Source organism: Chelmon rostratus, chromosome 20 (assembly GCF_017976325.1).
Source record: "Chelmon rostratus isolate fCheRos1 chromosome 20, fCheRos1.pri, whole genome shotgun sequence".
NCBI lineage: Eukaryota > Metazoa > Chordata > Actinopteri > Chaetodontiformes > Chaetodontidae > Chelmon > Chelmon rostratus.
In genome coordinates, this window is record NC_055677.1 from 16,483,374 (window position 1) to 16,506,236 (window position 22,863).

Genomic DNA, 22,863 nt, shown 5'->3' on the forward strand with positions numbered 1-22,863 from the left:
ATAAGTTGCGATGACGTAGCGCCATCGCCAAATATGTGATGGAATGCTACTGGAATGAAGAGGCATTCATGAGGAAACACAGCTGGGCCTATCCAGACGATAGTGGAATCATGGAAGTTCGAATCTAAGGGTCAAATATTTGGTTTTTAACCTCTAAGATTAGACTCAAATTCCAAGTTAAACAACTCTAAATACAAAACTTTGAGCTGGATTTTCATTTCCTAAATAAGTGGCTCCAAACTTCTGAAACAGGGGGAGAAGGAATTCAAAAAAAGGAAGTTCATTTTTCACTTTTCTCTATTTTTTTGTTATAAAATAGCGGATACTAAATATAGCATTAGTCCGATGAAGTCAGACTTAAGGAGAAGCTGTGGAAGAAAAGGTGCAAACCACTCATATATTTCCTTTCTGTGCCCAACACTGAAAACCTACCGGCCAGTTATAACCTTATCTATGAAAACCCAGACGTATCATGTAAAACACATGCATTTCTGGTATAACACCACTTACAGAATAACTTACAGAACTGATCAAGAACATGAATATCAGAGGTGATGGACTAATACTTAAATAATGCAGAGAGGTATGCATTAGCCTTGAGCAGATAATAGGGTGGAGTCCAGAGAAGAACTGGTCGACTGAATGATTACATTCCCAGTCATTTTTTATGTCAGAGCAAAGGTATACATATTGGAAAGACTGGAGAAATAATGGAATAATGCAAATAATGCAAAGCCATCCTGTGAAAAAAAAATTGATTATGGTTGTACTCTTACAGCTCGTGTCGACACTAATGCAGGGTCACAGGCAGGAACCACTGTCGTGATGCATCGGGTGAAGCCGCTGCTAAAACGCCACATGTGGACTCATTACACTGCTCGAAAATGTTTCTGGGAATAATTGAGTGCTAAAATGTACAGGATTTTTTCCATGTATCATAATAACTAAACTGGGGTAAAACAAATTCTTTAACTTTGGGGAGCTGCTTTTGAATATTAATTCAAATGTATGCTCTTTTAAGTGCAAATTAGGCTGAAAAAAGGAGCTTTTTTTAACTAATGACACACTGCACTTGTCGAATCTCTATTTAAGACTGAGCAACTTTGATGTTGTACTTTTCAGCCTTTCAGTGGTAAAGCAGAAGTCTATATTAACTCAGTCAGAGAGGAGAAGTGAGGACTAATGTTTCCTCTAACTCGTGTGTGCTGATAACTCAATAATATCCTGCCATCCATTAGTCACAGTGTCCCAAGACATGTATTCACTTTTAGCGGCCGATGTCAACACATGCACTTCACCACAGTTACGGCGCCGTGAACTCTCCCCCTTTAACAGCAGTGTCGCAAGTGCTGCTTGTGACAAAGTTGCAGAGAGAGAGAGAGACTGAGCTGTTTTCCACCGTAGAGGAATAAAACTGTTTCGGCTCACATGCGCTGTCTGTGGCGAAACACGTCGCGGACAGAAAAGACTACACAGAACGAGAGAACATCACGGCTTATATACATGCCTATAAATAACCAGCCAATCAGCGGCGAGCCGCTAGGAGTTAAACGCGCCAATTAAAACGGCGAAGGAACCAAATTAAGTCTGAGGCCGGCCGCGATTGGCCGGCTGTGATATCATTTGCAATCCCTTACGCTGCTCGCCGCTGATTGGCTGATGCGCTGCAGGCGTAATCCTGCCGTGAGGAAGGAGGGGGGGCGGGCTTCGAGGTTTGAATAGGGAAGTTTGCAGAGCGCAGTTGTTCCCCATCTAGTCCGGCGCAGTGTTTGCAAACACCTTAACACAAGCGAGAGAAGAAGGGGGGGACTGACGGACGGACGCTCGTCTGCTGCTGAGAACATTTCTTCTTCGTCGGCATCGCAGGGGACCGCTCTTATTCCTCTCACGGGGTGTTTTTCTACCTGAGAAAAAAAACATTTAAGTGCAGCTAAATAGCTTTTTATTTGAAACTAAGCTCTGGAAAAAATGGATGTTCTACCCATGTGCAGCATCTTTCAAGAACTTCAGATAGTTCACGACACGGGCTATTTCTCAGCCTTACCGTCTCTGGAGGAGTACTGGCAGCAGGTGAATATATCTACGATCCACTATTTTATAGGCAGAGTCAGGGTCTGAGCTTGTGTAGCGGGGCGGAACTGAGCGCGCTCCTCTTGCGGTGCTCAGTGCGCTCCAGAAGTTAAAAATCCCGGCGCGGCGGCGGTGAACGCGGGTGTCCGGTGATCGGACGGCGCCCGTCCGCTCACCTGACGCGCTGTTTCACGGTCGGTGTCGTTATGAAGTTTTTTTGGCAGGCTGAAGTGGATCAGTGTGTCAGTCTGACAGCTGGAGTCGAGGCTCCGCTGCGCCAAGATGAATGGGGCAGAGTCACTCCAGCAGCGGCAGCAGCGTGCTGGTGCTTCCACTGCTCCGCTCTCTGAGCCGCACTCACTCCGAACACAGGGGTCCCGGCCGAGCCAGGAGGAAGTAGATTTTCAAGGCAGTCAGCAGTTCATTGAAAATCAGATGCAGCGTGTTGGCTCAGGGTCAGCTCTGTAGATCACAGGGATTTACACTGTGCTTTCTCCTCTTTATAAGATGGTTCAGTCTGTGTTAGAACTGTTGCAAACCTAAATTATAAACTTTGAATGTGCAAATGTACAATATTGTTAGAGCTTTTAATATCCTCCTTTAACTTAAAAAAAAACATCCATTTGCATCCTTCTTGCATTTGAATGGCCTCCACAACATGACACTATCAAATGTCAGCTGTGGCCAATTCCTGCTGGCATGAGTAGACACCAGCACAGCTGGAAAATATCGTGTAAGGCTGCAGAAGCCTGGAGGAAATATTTATTCTACATCTGCCTCGTCAAGCCTGCTGGCTCGGAGCACCTCCTAAAGAACGGCCCCTTGCTTTTTCAACTTTTAATGGCCTCTGAAGTCAATTGTGGCCAATGTCTTTTATGGTCCACGAGCTTGAGTGTCTGACAGTGGGGAAGGATGTGATTGCATGTCAGAGGTACACATGAGGAAAAGCAGCTGAATGGCTCGTGTTGGGGGGTGGAGGGGGGTGTGGGGTTGAGTGGCTTCCTTAAAAGGACTCTGAATTTGTTCAGTGAGTCATTCGACGGCTGAAATGACAATGCACGTTTGCTGTCGGGCTGCGCTCAGGCGCAGGAGAGACGGAGTTCAGAGGGATGACAGCTCGAGCGTGAATAGGTGACGTGAAGCTGGGGTGGCTGCTGCGTGTTGTGATGTTGCTCATGAGGCTTGATGGAGTTAGGAAGGTTGAGTTTCGCCAGGTTAACCATTAATCAGTGGATTTGGGATTGTGACATGCAGATGTGCTTTCTCAATATATTTAATAGGGCTGCAACAACGATTAATTTGATTATTAATTAGTAGACCATGAAACATTAAGAAATAGTGAAAAATATTCATCACAACTTCCCACAGCCCAAGGTGGTCTACTTAATTTGCTTGTTTTATGCGGCAACCAGTCCAAAACCAAAAAACCTTCAAATGACCATCATATATGATGCAAACAAGCATCATATATGATGTTTGAGAAGCTGGAAACAGCAAAGTTTTTGCATTTTTGCATGAAAAATCACTGAAATGATTAATTGACTGATCTTTATAGCTCACGCGTCTAAGCCTCAGTATAATTATGAGCCTGATATCTGCAGTAAAGATAGGTGCAGGAATAGCTGCAATTTCCTGCTGTAAGCATTTAACAAATATTAATTACACCACAAAAGGCGTTTTGGAGCATGTGCACATGCATCATTTAAAAGGATTCCCCACACACATGCATTCTGCTGGTGTGAATTAACCCCCCCTCTTCAGGGTGCTGTTGTAATTCATTTATTCTTACTGTGTTTTCTCATTCAACCAGACATGCTTGGAGTTGGAACGCTATCTACAGAGCGAGCCTTACGTCTCCACATCTGACCTCAAGTTCGACGGCCAGGAGGACCTTTGGAGCAAGTTGATCTTGGCCTGCGGGGACAAGGCCAAGGCTGAGTCTGACCCAAAGCTGCCCCCAGCCCACGAGGAGGACAATCAGGACAGCCAAATCTTGGACACCAACAGTGTGAATTCTGACGCCAGCAGCGAAGCTTCAGACAGTTCTGAGGAGCTCTCGCCCACACACAGCTTTACCTCCAACCCTCTGGGCTCCGTCTTGGTTGGCTCTGGACCTTTTAGCCCCTCCGTCATTAGCACTCCCCCGTCCTCTCCGGAGGCCAACTCGGAGGCCGGCGGCGTGACGAACGGCTGGGTCGCCACGCACGCCGAGTTGCACTTGCCGGTCAAAATCAGGAGCGGCGGGGTGGCAAAGAGCACGGAAAAGACGGGACTCATCTGCGGGGACGCGTCTCCAGACGGCAGGAGGCGAGTACACAGGTGTCACTTCAACGGGTGTCGCAAGGTTTACACGAAGAGCTCCCACCTAAAAGCACACCAGCGCACTCATACAGGTGAGTCTGAAACGCCTATCAGAGCGGAGTATCACATGACCAGTGTGATGTGTGTAAACAGGAAGCTAAAGAGAGAGGATGAGGGTCGTCTCTGCTGTTCAGTTCATTCTGAAGAATCTCACTTTTTATTGAGTGAATGGCAAAAGTGCTATTAATGCAGTCTTCCACCTTAATGGCAATGTCCATCCATTGTGTAACATAATTAAAGGTCCACATTGCATGATGTCCTCAGCTGGAGCGCTTGGAGTGTTAGCTCTGCATGGCTGGATACCTAAACTGTGACCTAATCTATCTGGAATGTGACTGACTGAGCCAGTGAGCGAGCGAGCGACAGAGAGAGAGAGAGGGAGGGGGGAGGGGTTGCACATGGGAGATAAAAGGACTTCAAAACAGATTGAGTTTCACCATGGGAAAGGGGTGAATGGGCGGGGAGCCAGGGGCCACTGGGTTGGAAGCCTTTCAATGGTCATTTGAGCCTTTCTTATTTTTGATTAGCAGCGTGAAATTGCACGTGTGGCTTTTTTTTAATTTTTATGCGCTGCTCACATTCAGCCGCGCAGCATCCCTCCCAGCATTCGTAGCATGTCGCAGGTCGCATCAAAACGCAGCCAGCGGTCCAACAGGTTCAGCGGAATCCGGGTCTCCGTTGGCTCGTCGGCACCCACGTCAACGGGCCGGGCCCCCGGGGCTGATTGAGCTGACCGCATTTAAATAACAACAGCGCGGGGCCGACCAATCGGCGCCCGAGCAGGAAAGCAGCGTGTTAGTGTTTGCGTTTGCGTCCGCATTTCAGCCCACCTAATCGCCCCCCTTGTCTGTCCCACAGGTGAGAAACCATACAGGTGTTCATGGGAGGGCTGCGAGTGGCGTTTTGCACGGAGCGACGAGTTGACCAGACACTTCAGGAAGCACACTGGGGCAAAGCCATTTAAATGCAGTCACTGTGACAGGTAAGCCAGGGCATTTATCAGCAAATAACGTCAGCAGGCTGTCGGTAAGCCTGCGTCCCTGTCACACGGGGCTCGAGCGTGCGCTGGTGACGTGCACCTGTGGTGATGGGATCTACTGTTCTTGCATCATCGAGATAAGGATGAATGTCTTTAAAGATCTAAAGCACTGATGAACTTCAGAGCTCAAACTTTAAAACCAGATTGATAAATCGCTCAGGCTCATATATGGGCCAACATAAGCTTATTGGAGGTATATGGTATTGATATAATGTCAGCTGATGAGCTAGAAATTAAGAAGTCCAAAAACAATTAATTGGCTTCTTCTCAGTCAGAACTTGTTGGTTTTGTTATTAATTCACATGAAATAACAAATCATGTGATCTTCTGAAGCATTAGTATTTAAAACCACTGTTGCACAAAGCTTCCTGCAAAGCCTGTTTGATTAATTCTCTAAAGCATGTCTGACTCACCAGAGGTCCATTTCTTGGCATTGTTACTGACTTCCTCTTCCCCTCCCCTCTGTCCCCAGATGTTTCTCCAGGTCTGACCATCTGGCCCTTCACATGAAGAGGCACATCTAAAACGGGGCAAGCACCAACCGAGCAGCGCAGCGAAGGGGAAAAGTTTTAAAAAGAAAGAGAAAAACCAACGCCGTCTCCCGACCAGTCTCGTGGTTGAACTGTCCCAGAGCAGAGTGGCGGGAGTGTGTTCCAGCCAAAGCATGCCGTTTTGCACCATACTGAAACCCAGTGCCTCCGGGACCTCTCTTTGGAGAAAGGCGCTCTGAAGGTTGTCTGTTGCAACAAGAGGACAAAATCATGGATGGGGAAGAAATCTTTTTGATTGAGAAGGACGTACACACACAAAAAAGACAAAAAAAAAAAAAGATAAAACACACACAAACAAGAAGAGTGAATGATGTGTATGTATGGTGCATGATGTTTTGGGGACATCTCCCGGACAGCAGATACACTGGTACTTTACAAACTGTCTGAGGTGAGCATGTGTGCACTGTGAATGTCTGAGATTGGCTGACTGGCCCCCTGGAAAGAGAGAAGAAGATGTTTTGGGGGGATGAAGGGATGGATTGATGGATGGTGCGGGGCTGGTACCAATGTTGCTGTGGACTGAATGGGTTTCTGGGGGAAAACGTTCCACTTGTGTTTCCCCCGGTGGCAGTGTGAGGATGGGGCGGGATGGAAGGTCCCGCCTGTCTGTCTGGCACCCAGACTTGGGGGGTTCTCCGAAGGTTTTGAGGCCTTGGGTTCTACCAGAGAAAGAAGGTGGACGTGTCTTCTGGTCAGTGACCCAGGGACCAAAACTCCCCCCTGGTCACTGTATGACAGGAGCTTTTTTTGGTGTTTTTGGTGCAGCTACTAAATGTGCAATGTGTTATGTAGCCTGGTTTATTATTTTTTTACAAGCTACAAAGCTCATTTGTAGTCCAATTGTATAAGCTGTGTGCTTAGAGGTATAACACAACTATACTATAACTTCAGTATCATAGACAGGTGTTGCATGGTTCTAGGGTTTGTTCATTTCATGTTTCCACTGTAATCAGGACTGCAAATAGTTTCAATAAAAGTGCAGCTAAAGTGCGAACGGTTAAATGTTACAATGTTGTACATAATGCCTCGATGATTTCCTCTTTTATTTTGACAACTTCATCCATTTCCTTCATTCTGGTTTCTCATCTGGCTGGAGATTTCACTGCTTCTTCATTTTCTCATTCATCCTATGCCTTGAGGAGTAATTTTGATTTTTTTGTACTTTCTTTTCTATCTAGTAATGCACTGTTGACCTTAATGGTGCCTTATGCAAGTGACTCAGCCCTGCGGCGGCGGCGGTTTTGCTCCCTCGGGAAGTCACGTTTGTTGTATGGGTGATTTGACAAGCTTGATCAAGGCTCAAATTGCAAACGAACTTGCGCCTCTTTGTGTACGACGAAGGTTCTCCGCCTCTGTTCCGACGGTTAACTGTGTTTTTGAGATTTTGACGTTCAGAGCACCAGTGTAGTTGATGCATATCACATTCAAATAAGGCAGAACATGTAAACGAGACAAATGCTGTATGTTTAGAGCACTTAAATTCATTTATTAAAGACGTTAACTACTGTGTAGTATGTACTCAAGTTCATCTCACACAGCTCCGAGGTACAAAACAACCAGACTAGGCCAACAAAAATGGCTTGGTTCATTCAGCGCTGCTCCTTTCTCCACCCTCGCCAACCCAGTCCTCTCCTGCCTGTCCCCCCCAATCCTAGCAAGTTGGAGTGAAGAAAAAGCTAAAGATTTATTGTAATTAACAGGCTGCAGTCGGACAGGCCTCGCCTTGTACTGCCTCTCCGTAATGAATTGCTAAAGGCTTTGTTGGCGTGGAATCTGTCACAGACTGCTGACTGTGTAGGTTGGTTATTGACCTGTCTGGGGGAGCGTTGTTTTAGCCAAGCTGCAACAGTATTATGAAAACCACAGGAGCGAGCGAGGGGGTGGGGGCTCTCGGGAGGAGATACAGATCAAGCGTTGACGGTGCACATGGAAATTTGTCAAAAAAAAAAAAAAAAAAAAGGCCCATGACAGCATCTCCCTTGAAGGTGAATCTCTATTGGTTAGACTGCTGTTGGAGCTGGAGGGAGATGGATGCTGGACGAAAAGGTGGAGCGCGTGATAAGTGTAGGGATCATACTTGTTTCAGGATGAAGTGATCTGCGCCTCCCGCTTCAGATCAGCGACCTTGCTGTAGGAATTCGATGTTGCGGCACGTTGCACCGCGGCACGCTACGACTTATGGATTTCAGATCAGCGGGCGAAGGCGACGGGATGAGTACAAACTTGAAACTGCTTGCTGCGATAGATTTCGGAGTGCTGGCAGGGCCTTTTGTGGGCAAAGGAAGGGAACATCCATTCTGTGGAAACGGCAGCCAATACCGTTCAAGTGGTAATTGAGCCTTGATTAAGCCCCATGTTTGCTCGCATCTTTCCCACTTTTCATCATCTCTTTCATCCCACTGCACCCCGACTCTTCTGTCACACACACACACACACACAGACAGCTCTTTGTTCTCAACTGAATCTTTGTATAAAAAGAAAAAAAAACAACTTTTGTAAAATTGTTATGTTTATGCTTTATGAAATTTTTATTTGAAATTGTTTTGCAAAATTGTTATATTTCTGTATGAATGTATTTTTTATTGGAATAATAAGAAATTCTTATCTGACTTTGGCCTGCTTCCTTTGTCTCATTTGTTGATTCTCCTCAGTTGTGCTTCGTTAATGTGAGAGCTTTTGTTTTTGTTTTTTTTTTGCGCCTGTGGGAGGTTCGCAGCTCGTTGAGGACGATGGCTGCATTTCAACTGCCCCCTGCCCTCCAGTAATATGGGCACAGTTCGATTAGGGTCAGGGTGTGAGCACCACGGGTACATATCTTAACATTTCTCACTTCAAAACTGAATTGGAAAACACGGCTGTTTTCCAAACGCTTTGTGAAACAGGACCTGCTGCTGCAGCTAGAAGCTCCAAATGCCTGTCTTGTAAATACCAGCATGGAAATCTCTCTCTCTTGAATGAGCAAATTAAACCTTTGGAGAAAGTGGTTGCTGAGCACAGAAACCTGACGCACCTCGCTCCCAGCGCCAAACATTCAGATTTAACCCGCCCACCCCCACCCCACCCAAAACACCCCCTAGAAAAGTTTCTGTAAAATCTCACTGCAGAGGTTGCAATTCAAAGAGAGACTGACTGCTCACTCCTTAGAGCTAGCTAGCTCTCATCAAAGCAGTATAAATAATTTATCTCCATCTCTTACAGCCCATGGCATTTAATTAGAGAGCCGCTTTTATACATTTGTTAGATAATTACTCTACTTGACACAGATAATGATACAAAACAGCAGTGGATAAAGCAAAGAGCCTGGTTTAAGTTACAAACTAACAAGAAAATAAGATAAAAGAAAGAGCAGGCTTCGTCTTCTTCTCTGCTCCCCTGCTCTCGGTGATGACCTAGAATGGGCAGGCAACTTATTAGCTCCTCTGATTTCCAGTAAAAGCTCTGTGGTTTATAAATGAAGCTTTGCCCGCAGTTGGTAATTAAGCTCGCTTTGGAGAACCTCCCCGCTTTGGAGTGGCAAAGAGTGTTGTTTTTGCCTCGAATGCAGCAGCTCCTTGATCTCTCAAAACTGCTGCCGCGCTTGATTTCTCCGCTTCATGTCTACCTACGATGCATGGCGCACGGCTAAAGAGCAGGGCGACCAGCACACAGACAAAGTCCCGGAGGCTCAGATTCTGGTTTTTAACCTCTTGAGGAGACTCTCAAGGAGTCGGGAACATGTTGCATTTAATATCCATGCAGCTGGCTCGCATCCTCACGATGTAAGTGGAACATCCTGCTGTGAAGTGGACCATCATGGATAAAGTTTCTTGTAAATGTGCTACTAAGAAGGCATATTTCCTTTGATGTAGCCAGACCTCGCATCCTCCATATTCTTTCCCACATTGATACTGTAACACAGTCTAAAACCCAAAGGATTATGGGAGACAGTGACTCATGTTTTGATGTCACATCTTATCTTAATGTCTCAGGGGAGTGCACAAGATCTCAGGTTGCGACTAATGTCAGTGTGATGGTTTGAGCACATGTATTGGCTAATCAGTGGTGGAAAGTAATGAAATATATTTACTCAAGTACTACACTGAGGTGCAATTTAGATGCAGTATTTCTATTATATGCTCTTTTATGACATACTACATTTCAAATGGAAGTATTGCTCTCATCATCTCACATTTATTTAACAACCACAACTTATTAAATTATCAAAAACACATATGATAAGCTTACAAAACACTTTGCATCGTACCAAACAGTTATCCTCCTTCTAAAATCATCATAGTTCTGTTTAACTAATTGTTTGACATCCAAACCCTTTATGGCTGGCATTTTTTCTGCCATGGCAATTCAATGTATTTACATCCTTTAGTTAGTGTTTATTGGTATTGGCGGGGTCCGCCATTCACGAGGTGGATTCAGATTGGCTACCAAAACATGGGGGATTCACAAGGATTTACACATGCAAGCAAATGTCTATTTTGATCTCACGCTCACTTCAGAAGAGCCCGACCCATGGGCAGAGAACCACTGCACTAAACTACCTACATCTGTACAAAGTACTTCAAAGGAACTCCACCTCGATAAGCTACAGCAGTAAAATACAACTATCACACGATCAGTGATGTCATCCATCATAATATAGCTGTCATAGGGGCTGTTTTTCTGCAGAAGACCTTTAATACTTTTATTTTTTCTGCAGGAGACTCTTACTCATAAGAGTATTTTTAAAATGTGGTATTGCTACTTGTACTTGGGTAAAAGCTCTGAGCACATCGTCAACTGCTGACAGCGAGGCTGAATTAACTACCAGGCAACTGCCCCAGTCTGGGTCCCACACTCCAGAGGGCTTTTAAGGCTTGTGGTAATTTGATTAAATGCAAATTTGTCAGAAGAATGCACCATCTAATATCAAGCGGACCGACAGAGGCGGGGGAGAGAGCCCGCACTTGTCTGGCAGCGGTCTCAACACCGGCTTTATCGTTATTCTTTACACAAATGCAGAGCTCATCTGAGTATTTACAGCGCATGTTAGCCATGTTTATTTTCATGTGATACACTGAGCGGGTCACGGTGAGGAAGAATGAGTGTGTTATTCACGGTCATTTCAAAGATGTCCTGTGTCCACGTCAGTTGTATCAGTGAATCTCAATGAATGTGACAATCTCTCACTACATAATTGCGAAGGGATTACTATTTTATCGTTCCCTTTCAAGCGGAAGGCCTTCCAATTGTGGATAGTAAAATAAATCATTATCCAAAATTGCTGTGAAATAACAGACGTGCTGCAGGAGTGAGAGATTGCCTCGCCCGGGCCTCATACACACACACACACATACACAAGAAAATGGACTATGATGGAGGCACACAGTGAGTTAAATGAGGGGAAATAATAAGGAAAGAGGAGGTTATCAAGCTCTGAGCCTGGTTCATTCAGCCAGCCAGACTGCAAGTCATCACATATGCAGACTTTACTCTGAAAGCTCCAGCGTCAGGGCTTTCTCTCCCCCTCTCTCCACCTCTCTCCCCCTCTCTTTCTGTTAATGGAGTCTATTAGGACTTGGCTTGTAGGGGAAATAGGACTGAAATCAGAGGTCACTGACCCCCCTTTATGCTCCTGGCTTGCCAGCACCACAGCCACAGTCGCCACCACTGTGCCATAATCACCATCATCACCATCCCCATCATCATCACCATCATCATCACTGATGCTATCTGCCTCTCCTACGCTGTCCTCCCCATTTCAATCCTCGCTGTCACCATTATCATCAAAACCTCCGCGAGTATCGTCAGTGCTATTGTTATCCTGCCAGCCTAATATTACTCCTCCGCCTCCTCCTCGGATCCCCCTTTAAATAATGCATATTTCCTTAAACGAGGCTCCATAGTAAATTAGATTCTACAGCTAATTACCATGTTGCAATTAGCAGAAGAAATGAGAGAGGATCTAAGAACATTGCCCACAACAAAGTGATTTGATGTTATTCTTTCTGTTCTATTTTGTGTTGTGGTTAAACTACAGAAACGAGTGTGAGGAGCTGCAGCTCTTTTCCTCTTACTACACACTGATTTCTCACTGGAACTCTAAGAGAATCAGTTCTTTTGAAAACTGAGGTGCAATCCTCAGAGAGGGCCCGGCCCGCCACAAAAGAAGCTCTCTGGGAGAGATCTGTGGGCGACACACTGTAGCAGCCAGCGGGGGGGTGGGGGTTACCAGGAAACCAGCTGATGTCACCGAGCATGACCTTGTTGCAGAACTCACGGTGAACCGCTGAACACCTCTGAGTGTTATGCAAAGTAGCACAGGTGACTCCATTAGTGCACGCTGTCAGTGGAGAAGAGTTCGGCTAACAAAGTTATCTTTGAAAAGCAGCTCCATCACTCTTATTGGTTGGGGTAAGCCACATTGAGCCTAGTTGTAGAGCCATATTGTGCAACATTAAGCTGATTTAAACAGCATCACGAATGAGTACAAACACAAATTTATTATTATTTATATTTATACAGTAGGCAGAACTACTTCATTGTCAGCTTGTTAACTTTTCTCCAGAAAAACTGTGGTTGCATGGCCGGATTAACCTGCTGGGGCACCCCGGGTCATAAATTAGCAGTTGGCAACCTATTGGCTCACTCCCTTCAAGCTTGGTAATGAACAGAATGGGGAGTAATGCTAACCATTTCTTCCCTAGACGAGCCTGCAGGTGGATGCTGGGGTTGAGGTGGGGCTTTTGAAATTTTTAAATGACCACAGACCAGTGAACAGACAATGAATATGGGGCCTCCGGGGCCCTGAGGCAGCTGCCCTCTTTCCCTGCTTGGTATTTTAGTTGCTGTGCTTGTTTGTGCTTGTTTGGGTCCACCCACTGAGGTTTAACTTCCCTAATAAGATCTTTCTTACTTTGTATTTAACTAATCAGTGTATGTCACGATCCAGTGAAAACCTTGTATCTCCAAAATGTCAATTTTCTGTGAGCTAAGAAAAACAATACATCCTGTCATCCAGTGGTTTTTAAATGGGTTCAGTGAGTTTATTTATTGCAAGTGACACCTTCATTTTATCCAAACATTTCAAAAAATACGGCTTTCACTGGATAGTGTTTATTAAAACTTAACAGGTTACCATATGATGGTCAGTGTGGCTGAGTGATACGGTTGAAATCCTTATCAAGATCATTAATAAGGATATGTGTCATTTTGGCATGTATATATGTTGATATATATATATATATGGCAAATGTTTCAGTGCAGTTCAGATGTTCCGCATTACATGAGACCAAACTCTTGATATGTGTTCAGGTCGCAGTCACACAGATACCAGCACTGCATGAACACCACAGCCCACTCATTCATTTCAATCAGGCCACTGCACCGACACATCTGAAGAACGAAGGCACGCACGGTGGCACAAAAGCTGAACCTGCTCAACTTTTCCTAACAAACGCAAAGCACTGCCATCTGGCAGGGCTCTGGCCAATCAAATACCTGCAAGCACATTTTTCTGGTAGGTTACTTTGTAATTAGAACAACAGAAATTTGTAGAATGGCAACATAATGAGATCACATCATCACAATTTGACTCTGCTGACAGTTGCTAAGCTGTAATATTGAATTATCACGCAGCCCTAATGGAAACCTTCTGCTTAGATTATATGGATCTGTTTAAATTAATTAATGAACGACGGAAAAGCGTGATCCATTCAGCTGACAAATAAGCATGTACACCGATGATAATTGCGCACAGTGTGTGAGTACGTACGCAGCTGCGAGCACACTGTGAGTACCGTGATGACTGAGTGACAGCGGAGTCTCAGGGTTCACACTCAGTCCTCAGAAGATGGAACTCCAAAGCTCAAGGTAAATGAGTCCATTTGAATACAAATCCGGGTCGAACTGGGTCACAGTCATAATTGTCTCTGTAATTAGATTCACTCTCCGAGTCTCTGGCTTGTGTCAGTCCGGCAGACAGCGGCAGTGTACTCAGGAGAATGGACCAAAATACACTGTTAGCCTGTGGAGTCAGGGGTCGAACGGTCAAGAAGAGGTGAGGACAGGCGAGTGCGCATTCCCATATAATGGTCCCTAGTGTAATGATGTTTTTGTCCCTGCCCTTTCCCACTCTCATTAAGGCATTCTTGGTAGGTCACATTGCTTTCAGAACTATAGATGCAATGCTTTGCCGGTTTATGTACACTAATGATCCCAGTTGTTATGCTACTGCCATGGCATTGGCTGTCGTTCTAAACAACGTGTTGCTATGTTGCTTCATGTCAGCGTCGGCGCGTTGACCAAAATAACTGCATTGTCACTTCTTACCTCTGAAAGGCTCTGTTCTCAGCCCACTGTTTGACTCCCAGTGTGTTTTCCTCAAACCACGCAGCCAACCCACAGTCTGAAGTGCAAGGACTGCATTTACAACATCGAAGCGAGATGTCAGGCTTTATAAAAGCTGCTATGATTTTCAATTTCTAGTGCTATTATATAGGTGGTGAGGAGAGACACTTATTAGTTGAAGTCAAGGTCTGAGATGCTTTGAAAAGTCCTCTTCTCTCTTCTACAGGTTAACAGTCTTGCATTTGCATTAATCACCATGACAACTGCCTCCTGACTGTGTGTTATGCTTGGCAGAGACAAGAAGAAAGCAGGCAGCAGAGAGATGGCGATGGCCTCATGAAAAAGATGTATTTTAATTCCGCACTTGCGACTGTTTTCACTTCAAACCTACTAAAACGCATCCCGCTTTGCTCAAATCGCAATTACTGGAGGAAAAGATGAGGTCATAGCATCCAAGCTCTCGTACTTTTTTTGCTTTCCAGACCAGATCTGTCCACTTCATCTGTGCCTTAGATATCCATGAAATCAAGTTGGCTATTACAGGTTTTCTGTCCATCTGCCAATTTTCTTATACGTGCAGGGTTACAGAGGAATGGAGCGTAAAGCAAAAAGCAGGGAAGAGCTTTCTCGTCTATCACAGGAGTACAAACACATGTGCAGGCAATTTAGAATTATAAATTAACGCCTGCATGTCTTGTAATATAGTTTTCAGCCATACTGATAGCATGACTATGGAAATGTCGGTCTGTTGGTCTGCCGCTTTGGCCCAGACTGAAATATCTCAACAACTGTACGATGATTGCAATTACAGCCATTTATGATTGCCAGCGGCTGAATCCTAGTGGCCGCAGTGACCATCAGTCTTTACTTTTCCTGTAAAATATAGCAACATCTACTTTAATTTTAATTTACATTAATTTTGTACATTTATTTTTCCCTTAGAATTAATTGCAATCTTTTACTTTTCCTCCTGTGCACCATCACATAAAAATTAAAGTGTCCAATATTTCTGTTCATTCAAAACTAATGACATTCCCATCAGTCTCAGCTGTATTTTGTGTTTAAATAGCGAGTGCTAGCATGCTAGCACGCTAAACTAAGATGCTGAACGTGGTTAACATACCTGCTAAATGTTAGCATGTGCAAATCTGGGCTCACCTGGGCAAGTTACATGAAAAATGTTCAATTACTCATTGCTACTACTCATTATATTAGGAATTGAACAACACTTTAGCGTCCCTCACTGATTACATACTGATTACATACAACATGCGCAACCAGTGGCTAGCTAGCAGCTAAGAAGACGTACAAGTAAAACATCTTTGGGGTTAGCAATGAGGACATTTCCCCCTTGTTCGGTAAAAACTAACTGCGTCCCCTGCACCAAGCTAACGCGTCCCACACCCATAGATGTATTGAAATAAGTAAAACAGCAACCAAGACAAACCCCAAACTCCCAAAGTAACATTAATAACATAACTAGCTGTATTTTAGTGAAGTTAAAATTTGAAATCCCTTCTTCTCTGCTGTCTTCACTGCTAGGAGTAAAAGCATAAAAGTCTTAAAATTAGCATTAGCTGTACATGGATGAACTCTGCTAAATGATTGTGTACTTTCTTTTCTTCACAGCTATGTAAATGTAGCCATGTTAAGTCAATCATCGAGTTTTATGTGTCTGATATTTACATTTCACTCCATCATCTCTCATTAAAACCTAAAGCCACAAACGAACCCTCGTGCAGAATATTAATCCCCCCTCTCTCTACCTCCATCTCAGGAATTAATTTTGCAATGCACACCAGCTTTCTGTGGGCTAGACCCTAATTAATTTTTGGTCACACTAATTAATTATCGGCTGGAAAGTGAAGAGCATGTAGGAAATACTGTAGCATGTGACAAGAGGAGGGGAGATAAAAACAAACAAAGTTGCTGCTGGTGTTGGAGGCAGCGGGCTGATATACATGCAAAGCATGGTATGGAAAGTGGATGTGGTGAAAATAAGGTGGGAAGTGGCTGTATCGCAGTTTGAAGGCCTAAACTCTTCCCTTATAATGTTGCACACAACTTGTCTGTTTATTCTAACTTTCGCTCACATCATACCGTGGCATAAATAGTCTCCACATTAAGTCTGCAGCACTGCATTTTCGGCTATCATCAGTTCACTGCTCTCTACTGTAGGTTACACACATGCAAATGATCCTCACGGCCACACTGGAAATTACAGAATCAGTGAGCGGGGAGAAAGGGCAGGCACTTTCTATTTTCGGCTGACATGTTACCCAGCATACTTCAAAGATTAATTGCAGCTCCCTGCGGAAAAAGACATCTGTCCTCCGATTATTAAAGTGATTGTTTTGTTTTTGCCAGCTTATTCTTTGGGTCAGGAGGTCTTGTAGTAAAATATAAATGACTTGGGCCGCGGATGGCCTCTCTCGCATGCTGATGCATAACTCTGAGACGACACTTAGGAATGTTAAAAGGTTTCATAACCCTGCATCGACATTGAGGCTAATGGTGGCTGTTCTCTGGGAAACGAGAAGCCTTTTAGTCAGCTTGGAAAAAAAGCAGACACGGGGAGCTAACGTGACGCTGTGGTTACGAGGAATCCTCACATCTCCTCTTTTGGTGATTTCCATACTTTCGCGTTTTATCGCCAGGCTGAAACCGAAGCTGTTTATCCCGACTTCGTGACATTTTGAAGATAGCAGGCTTTAAAACCACAATGATAAGCTATTTTTATAGATGGAATTTGTTTTCTTTTCACCACTGAAGGTTAAGTGTTAGCAACCACATGTGCAGATCATTTTTCATTTCATGCTAACAGAAATTCTTTACATTTAAAATCATAGGCTGCCTCCTCTCATACTGTACATGGTAATAAAATCAAATCCTCTTCAGATAGGAAGCGAGAGCGCAGCAATGTACCAGCTTTATGTGTCTGAGTGTTACTAGAAGCATGTAAGCAGGAGGCAGCGAGGCTGGATGACTGCACCACGTCACGTCCAATCACTGCAGCAGACAGGCAACAGGTTACTTTGCATTTTAATTATGAGAAGGTCAGGCTGGGGTTTGTTCGCCAGCGTTGTGCTTTATGTGATTAAACATGCACCGGACGCATAATTTATAGAGCACGGAGGACGCTTTGACCCCATCGCAATTTTACAACCTCCCACCAGCCTTTGTTGGTGCATCATAAATAATGCCAGCAATTTATGGCAGAAAGAGGAAGCTTGTTGGTGGGAAAGAAACAAAAAAAAATCAATGATGCATGTTTAGGCAATATTTATTAACTCTCTGTTTCTTCAAAATCATACTAACTCCAGGCTTCTTTCCTTGTCGCGCTGTTGGGTTTTCAACAAGTGTTCCCGCCAAAGGAAACAGGAAACATCAATGTCCAAAGACTACAATTCCCACAGTAAACCTGTGGTCGCGAGTTCTTGTGATGCTTCAAGGTTTTGTCACCCGGCAGATCTCGCTGTGGTTCTCATTATGTATTCCCACTGAGCTATTTTGAGGGCCAGTACACACAAATGCATGAGGTGAAAAGCTGCACAGCTGACATGGATTACATTCTGCAGCTTCAGAAATTCAAAAACATCAGTTCTTTCTGTGGGCCAGCCAGCACCCTGCAGCCCCCCAGCAACAGCAGCTAAATAAGTTGCCCCTTTATTCCCAATTTATTTCCCATGGAATCCTGCTCTAATTCACATCCACCACCCCCCCCTCCTATAAAGGCTTACAGATGCCATTCACTTTGCTTCAGAACAGTAGCCTGGCCCTGCTCCATAAGATCCAGTTCTCAGACTTTAGCCTTTTTCCCATTTGCATACTGTAACACAGCAGGGGAGGGAGGGCTAACTTTCTCACATGGGAGGCCAAAGACTGTGACATAATTGTTTGGCACATTATTAACACTCGGTGGCTGTGAATGCGGCCTCCCATGCTTGGCTGAAGAATACACTCCAGCAGAAACTGGACGTTTTGTCATTTGAGCAGAAAGGGAGGGGTCATTATCAAATAATGCGTTCCCAGCCGCCCTCGAGGAAATGCTTGCCCACCCGTGTCCTACTGATGTCAGCACTGGGCAAAACAAAAAGAGCAACGACCTGCCGTCGCCTCAGGGTTGCCCCGCTCTCGGGGCTCGAGGCCCAGTCGCGTCATTTCAGACAGCAGCACTTGCAGCTATAATCCACCATCGCCGTGCTGGTAATGGTGTTTATCAACATTGCTCTCCAGCTCCACTTGCAATCCAGACCAGACGAGCAGCGAAGGTGACGACATCCCTCCCCTCCTGCTCCTCTGCTGATATTACTCTTGGCCTTTAAGAGCCTCTGGAAAATTCCCCTATGATGAGCTGGAGGCGTCTGCTCAGCGGAGAGGTGATTTCCATAAACCAGGTCACACTGGTGGTTAGGACTGTGATCGCTCACATCCACTTCACCATGAGTGGATACTATTGTTTTGTCCCTCTGCCGGGCTCCTCCTTTGAATGTGCGAAGGCTTTTGGTTCTGCAAACATGGAGGTGTCGCTCGTGCTGCGGAGGTAAAGATTAGAGAAAAGGCGGCGAAAATGTGATAAAATATAAAAGTGCTTCAGTTAGTTCCAGATGACTTTTGACCAAAACTTCACAGCCAGTAATGATATACTACACCCTGAACTGTTTCATCAGTTTCTTACAGATTAATCAAACTCTTTGCTGACATTTATATAGAATTCTTAAATTCACTTTCGTTTTGAACTAAAACACACTATAAATATCAGTAGAAATAAAAGGCCAGGGTGGAAGATTAGCTGTTAATATTTGTGCTTGATCTGATTTGGCACAAAAGTGAAAGTGAGACCAACTTGCCTCATGAAGAGGGAGCATAAGACTAAGAGCAAGAGGGCTCAGTTTTGTTTCCTGTTTTCTGTCTTTTCCTTTCTGTTACTGTACACTCTCATTTTGAATGTGGTGGTGTCTTGTCGTCGCCTTGAGGTCCCTCCATTGAGGATTTTTTCCATTATTGATTCACCTGTCAGGTATTTTCATGTTCAATCGGTTAATCATTTGCTCTGAAAAGTTAAGAAAATCATTAAAAAAATCATAACTTTTTACAGGTGGTTTGTTTTTGTCCAACCTATCAGTCCAAAACCCATACATAATCAGGTTGCTATCACTTCGGCCATTGAATAGCAGCAAATCCTCACAATTTACCAGCTTGATCGAGTGAATGTTTAGGTATTTGTGCTTGAAAAATTATTCGAACAATTATCAAAACTGCTGTTCTGTCAATTGACTGATCAGGTTATCATTTTAGCATACTTTAGAAAGTGACTGCTTCCACGCATGACACTGAAAAAAAGCATATACTTTTTGGGCTTTTGTTGTCTAGACTACACAAACAAAGCACAAAGTGTTTGCCCCTGTTTGAAAAACCTGCATATTTGCACTAAATTTGGTGTAAAATCACTATTAGCGAGCTTTAGAGGTGCTGGTGGGTCTGCTAAGCTAAGATAACTGTCTGCAGGCTCCGGCTACATATTTACAGTATGCATGGCACTGATCAGCTGTAGTTCACAAAATATCAAACTATACCTTCAAAGGTTCATCAACAACTTTAAGTTAGTTTTATCTTTTAATACACTTCCACAGAAAGCGAACAGGTGGGCTCGATGGCAGAGACAGACACACAGACGGGCCCTCAGCCCTCCGAGCTGCACTCAACCTATTTATTTGTTGTTTTGTTTTCAACTCATGGGTGGAACATACAACCAAGAAACAAGTCAGCCCAGTTTAGATTTTAATTAGTTTACCACTGTTGCATATACAAATCATAATTCTGCCAACACCCCACAGTTAATGGATCCCAATAAATGAAATGTACAATTTGAAAATTGAGCAGGCACGCTTCCAGAATAAAGGCCTAGTTAATCATATGCGGACAGTTATTCATTGATTCTCCGCATCTAGTCGACTTCTGATACCGCACTTCCTTCTTATTTTCCCGCCAGCTATTCATTCCTTTTATTTGCATGACAGACTTCGTGCAAGAAGCGTCCTTTTTTTTCCCCCCTGACATTGTTTGGTTTTGTCGGTACGTATCCTGTTGTTTTGTTTTGAGGGTGTAAAGGTCTTTGGGAGACTGAGACAGCCGTATCAACCCTGTTTAGCATAAAGCTTGTGGCTGGCCCCGTCCGTGGCCTAATGAAAAGTAGAAGATAGGCTATGCTTGTCATGCTTGGCTAGCCCTGTGATCGGCAGACTGTGGACAGTTACTCCGCTTGCATGCCAATTAATCTCACCCCCTGAATTTCCCACCGTCCTTGTTTTATTCACTGCTTAATGGAAAAAGTCGGAGGGTTGCTTTTCAACAAATAGTCATCACAACAATGCATGTTGGATTTATGTGCATGGCACAGACTTTATCTGGACATTTTACAGTTTCACACAGATTGATTTTGCTGAATTCACTTTGCATGCTCGGACTTTAGAGTCTAATGGTTTTATTTAGCTGCAGATAAAATAAGGCAGTAGGAGTCCCAGTTGTGTAGGATTACAGCTTTCCACGGACTGTTAGATGCCTCTCAGGATCATATTTTCCACCTTTTGATATGGTGCATTGGTTAAAGGGCACTTTCAGCCGTATTAGCATGCTGCTCAGGCAGCCACTGAACATTATTATTCTCTTTTATTTATATGTCAAAGCAGTGGGAGGAACCTGGATCCCAGCTCGGGCTCAAACGCTCCTGGCTCCGTCTCAGCAGACAGGCTGAGTGTCTTTAAATGGCCAGTCATCACCATCGGAGAGCAGATAAAGATGGATTTCAGATGAAGATTCATCGGGTGAAAACAGACCTGAGCTTGCTGTTTCTGGCCCTCATCATTCATCACGCATCATCTGCTACATGCTTACACAGAAATAAAAAATAAAAAAACAATCTGAAAAGCACTCATACAGCTATTTTACAAATCAACAAAGAGCTGACAAAAAAAAGAGCCCATTCATCATTAATAATAGACGTGTTGGCTAAGCTCACAAGGCAAGTGAGGAATCCAGGTTACAATTTGTGGGATAAATATTTCAGCGCTAACATCTGTCTGTATATTCTGCGCCAGTGTGTTTTGAAGTTGTTACAAATGAACGTCAAACGGAAAGTAAGTGAACACGCCGTCGAGGGAATGGAACAAAGATGCAGCGGCGCTGGGAGGAGAGAGGAAGATTCGCAGGAAGAAAGCACCGAACAGCAAACAATTTTCCGTGGCTCGTCAAACAAATTAAATATGCAGCTCTGGCAGACTTCGCAGTGTTGCTCCTGCACTGCTAAAAACAAAAAAAAAAATTAGAAAAGGAGAGAAGGGTAGGGGTGGTAATCGGGGGGAGGGCTCCCCACCCCCCCCCCCCCCCCCCCCCTTTGCTGGGGCCATGCCACGGCTTGGACAGTACCCGCATTCTTCCACAGCTTATCCCAGGACTCTCTCAATTAAGTGCTAATAGGCAACCACACAAAAAGACCTCTCAAATTCAAAAAGGAGGGAAGGCACTCATTTTGCTTACATCAAAATTATTTTAGGTTCCCTTTTTCATGACTTTCAGGGGAAATGCCCACATAATTGCCCATACTGTTTCCTATTTCCTGTTTCAGTTTACTGTCAGGGTTTCTGATTTGATTACGCCCCGAGGAATCCCCCCTTAAGACGACTGTCTGCCCACTTGAACATGGTCAATAGGGGAGCAGCACCTAAGATGGGACATGACAGCTCTGCTTTGACAGCCACTTACATCCACGGAGCACAGGTCAAAATGTCAAACGGGCCAGTTTGACAAAGTGCCCTGCTCTGACAGGCGTTTTTAAGCGTTTATTGCGAGAAATACCAATAAGTTAACAATTCAAATTAGCACCAGCTTCCTTCCTCCTGCTAAATCGCTTCCACTGCCATTGTGTAATCAAGAAGAAAAGAATAACACAGAACATGAATACAAAGTGCCTATAGCAAAGCACCATACTGAGAAGAGACTAAAGCAGTTGCCACATCAGAGCACATCCATATGAAATGAGTTACTGATCGGGCTGTTTTCAGCTTCAGAGAATATGGCACCGAATCAAAAACCCACACTTTCAAAAAGCAGGCAACCCCCCCTCGCAGCCCCCCACACCACCAACACCACCATCGCCACCGCCACAGCCATCCCCCCTAACAACCAAAAAACAAGGCTTAGGAGCCAAGCAGACTGTGCACCCCAGCGTCTGCACTAATGTGAGAATGACTTGTGTTGATGCTGAAGGAACTGGAGGGGGGGGGGGGGGATAATAAGTGTTACATCTAATGGTGTTCTGTGAGTATGTGCGTCAGGGTTTTTGATAAATTAATTATGTGTGCTTTCAGTGGCTACAAAAGTGTTAATTTCAGTCAAGTTAACTTGGGGCGAGCTGGCTAAAATGCTTGTGATGGGAACCCCAGCGTTCAGAATAGCCGCTTTTTTTCTGCATGCTCTCTCTCGACTTAACAAGCACTCTTCAAACCCCCTCCAGCGAAGCCA

At 44.5% G+C, this 22,863-nt stretch overlaps 1 protein-coding gene across 1 annotated transcript; it reads left to right on the forward strand.

The window, feature by feature from the left end:
- Window positions 1-1,757: 1,757 nt before the first annotated feature.
- On the forward strand, window positions 1,758-8,630 carry klf6a (Kruppel-like factor 6a). The gene is made up of 4 exons (XM_041961821.1): window positions 1,758-2,070; window positions 3,881-4,463; window positions 5,290-5,413; window positions 5,943-8,630. The coding sequence occupies exons 1-4, from the start codon at window positions 1,969-1,971 to the stop codon at window positions 5,992-5,994; spliced, it is 861 nt and encodes a 286-aa protein (XP_041817755.1). The 5' UTR covers window positions 1,758-1,968; the 3' UTR covers window positions 5,995-8,630.
- Window positions 8,631-22,863: the final 14,233 nt, after the last annotated feature.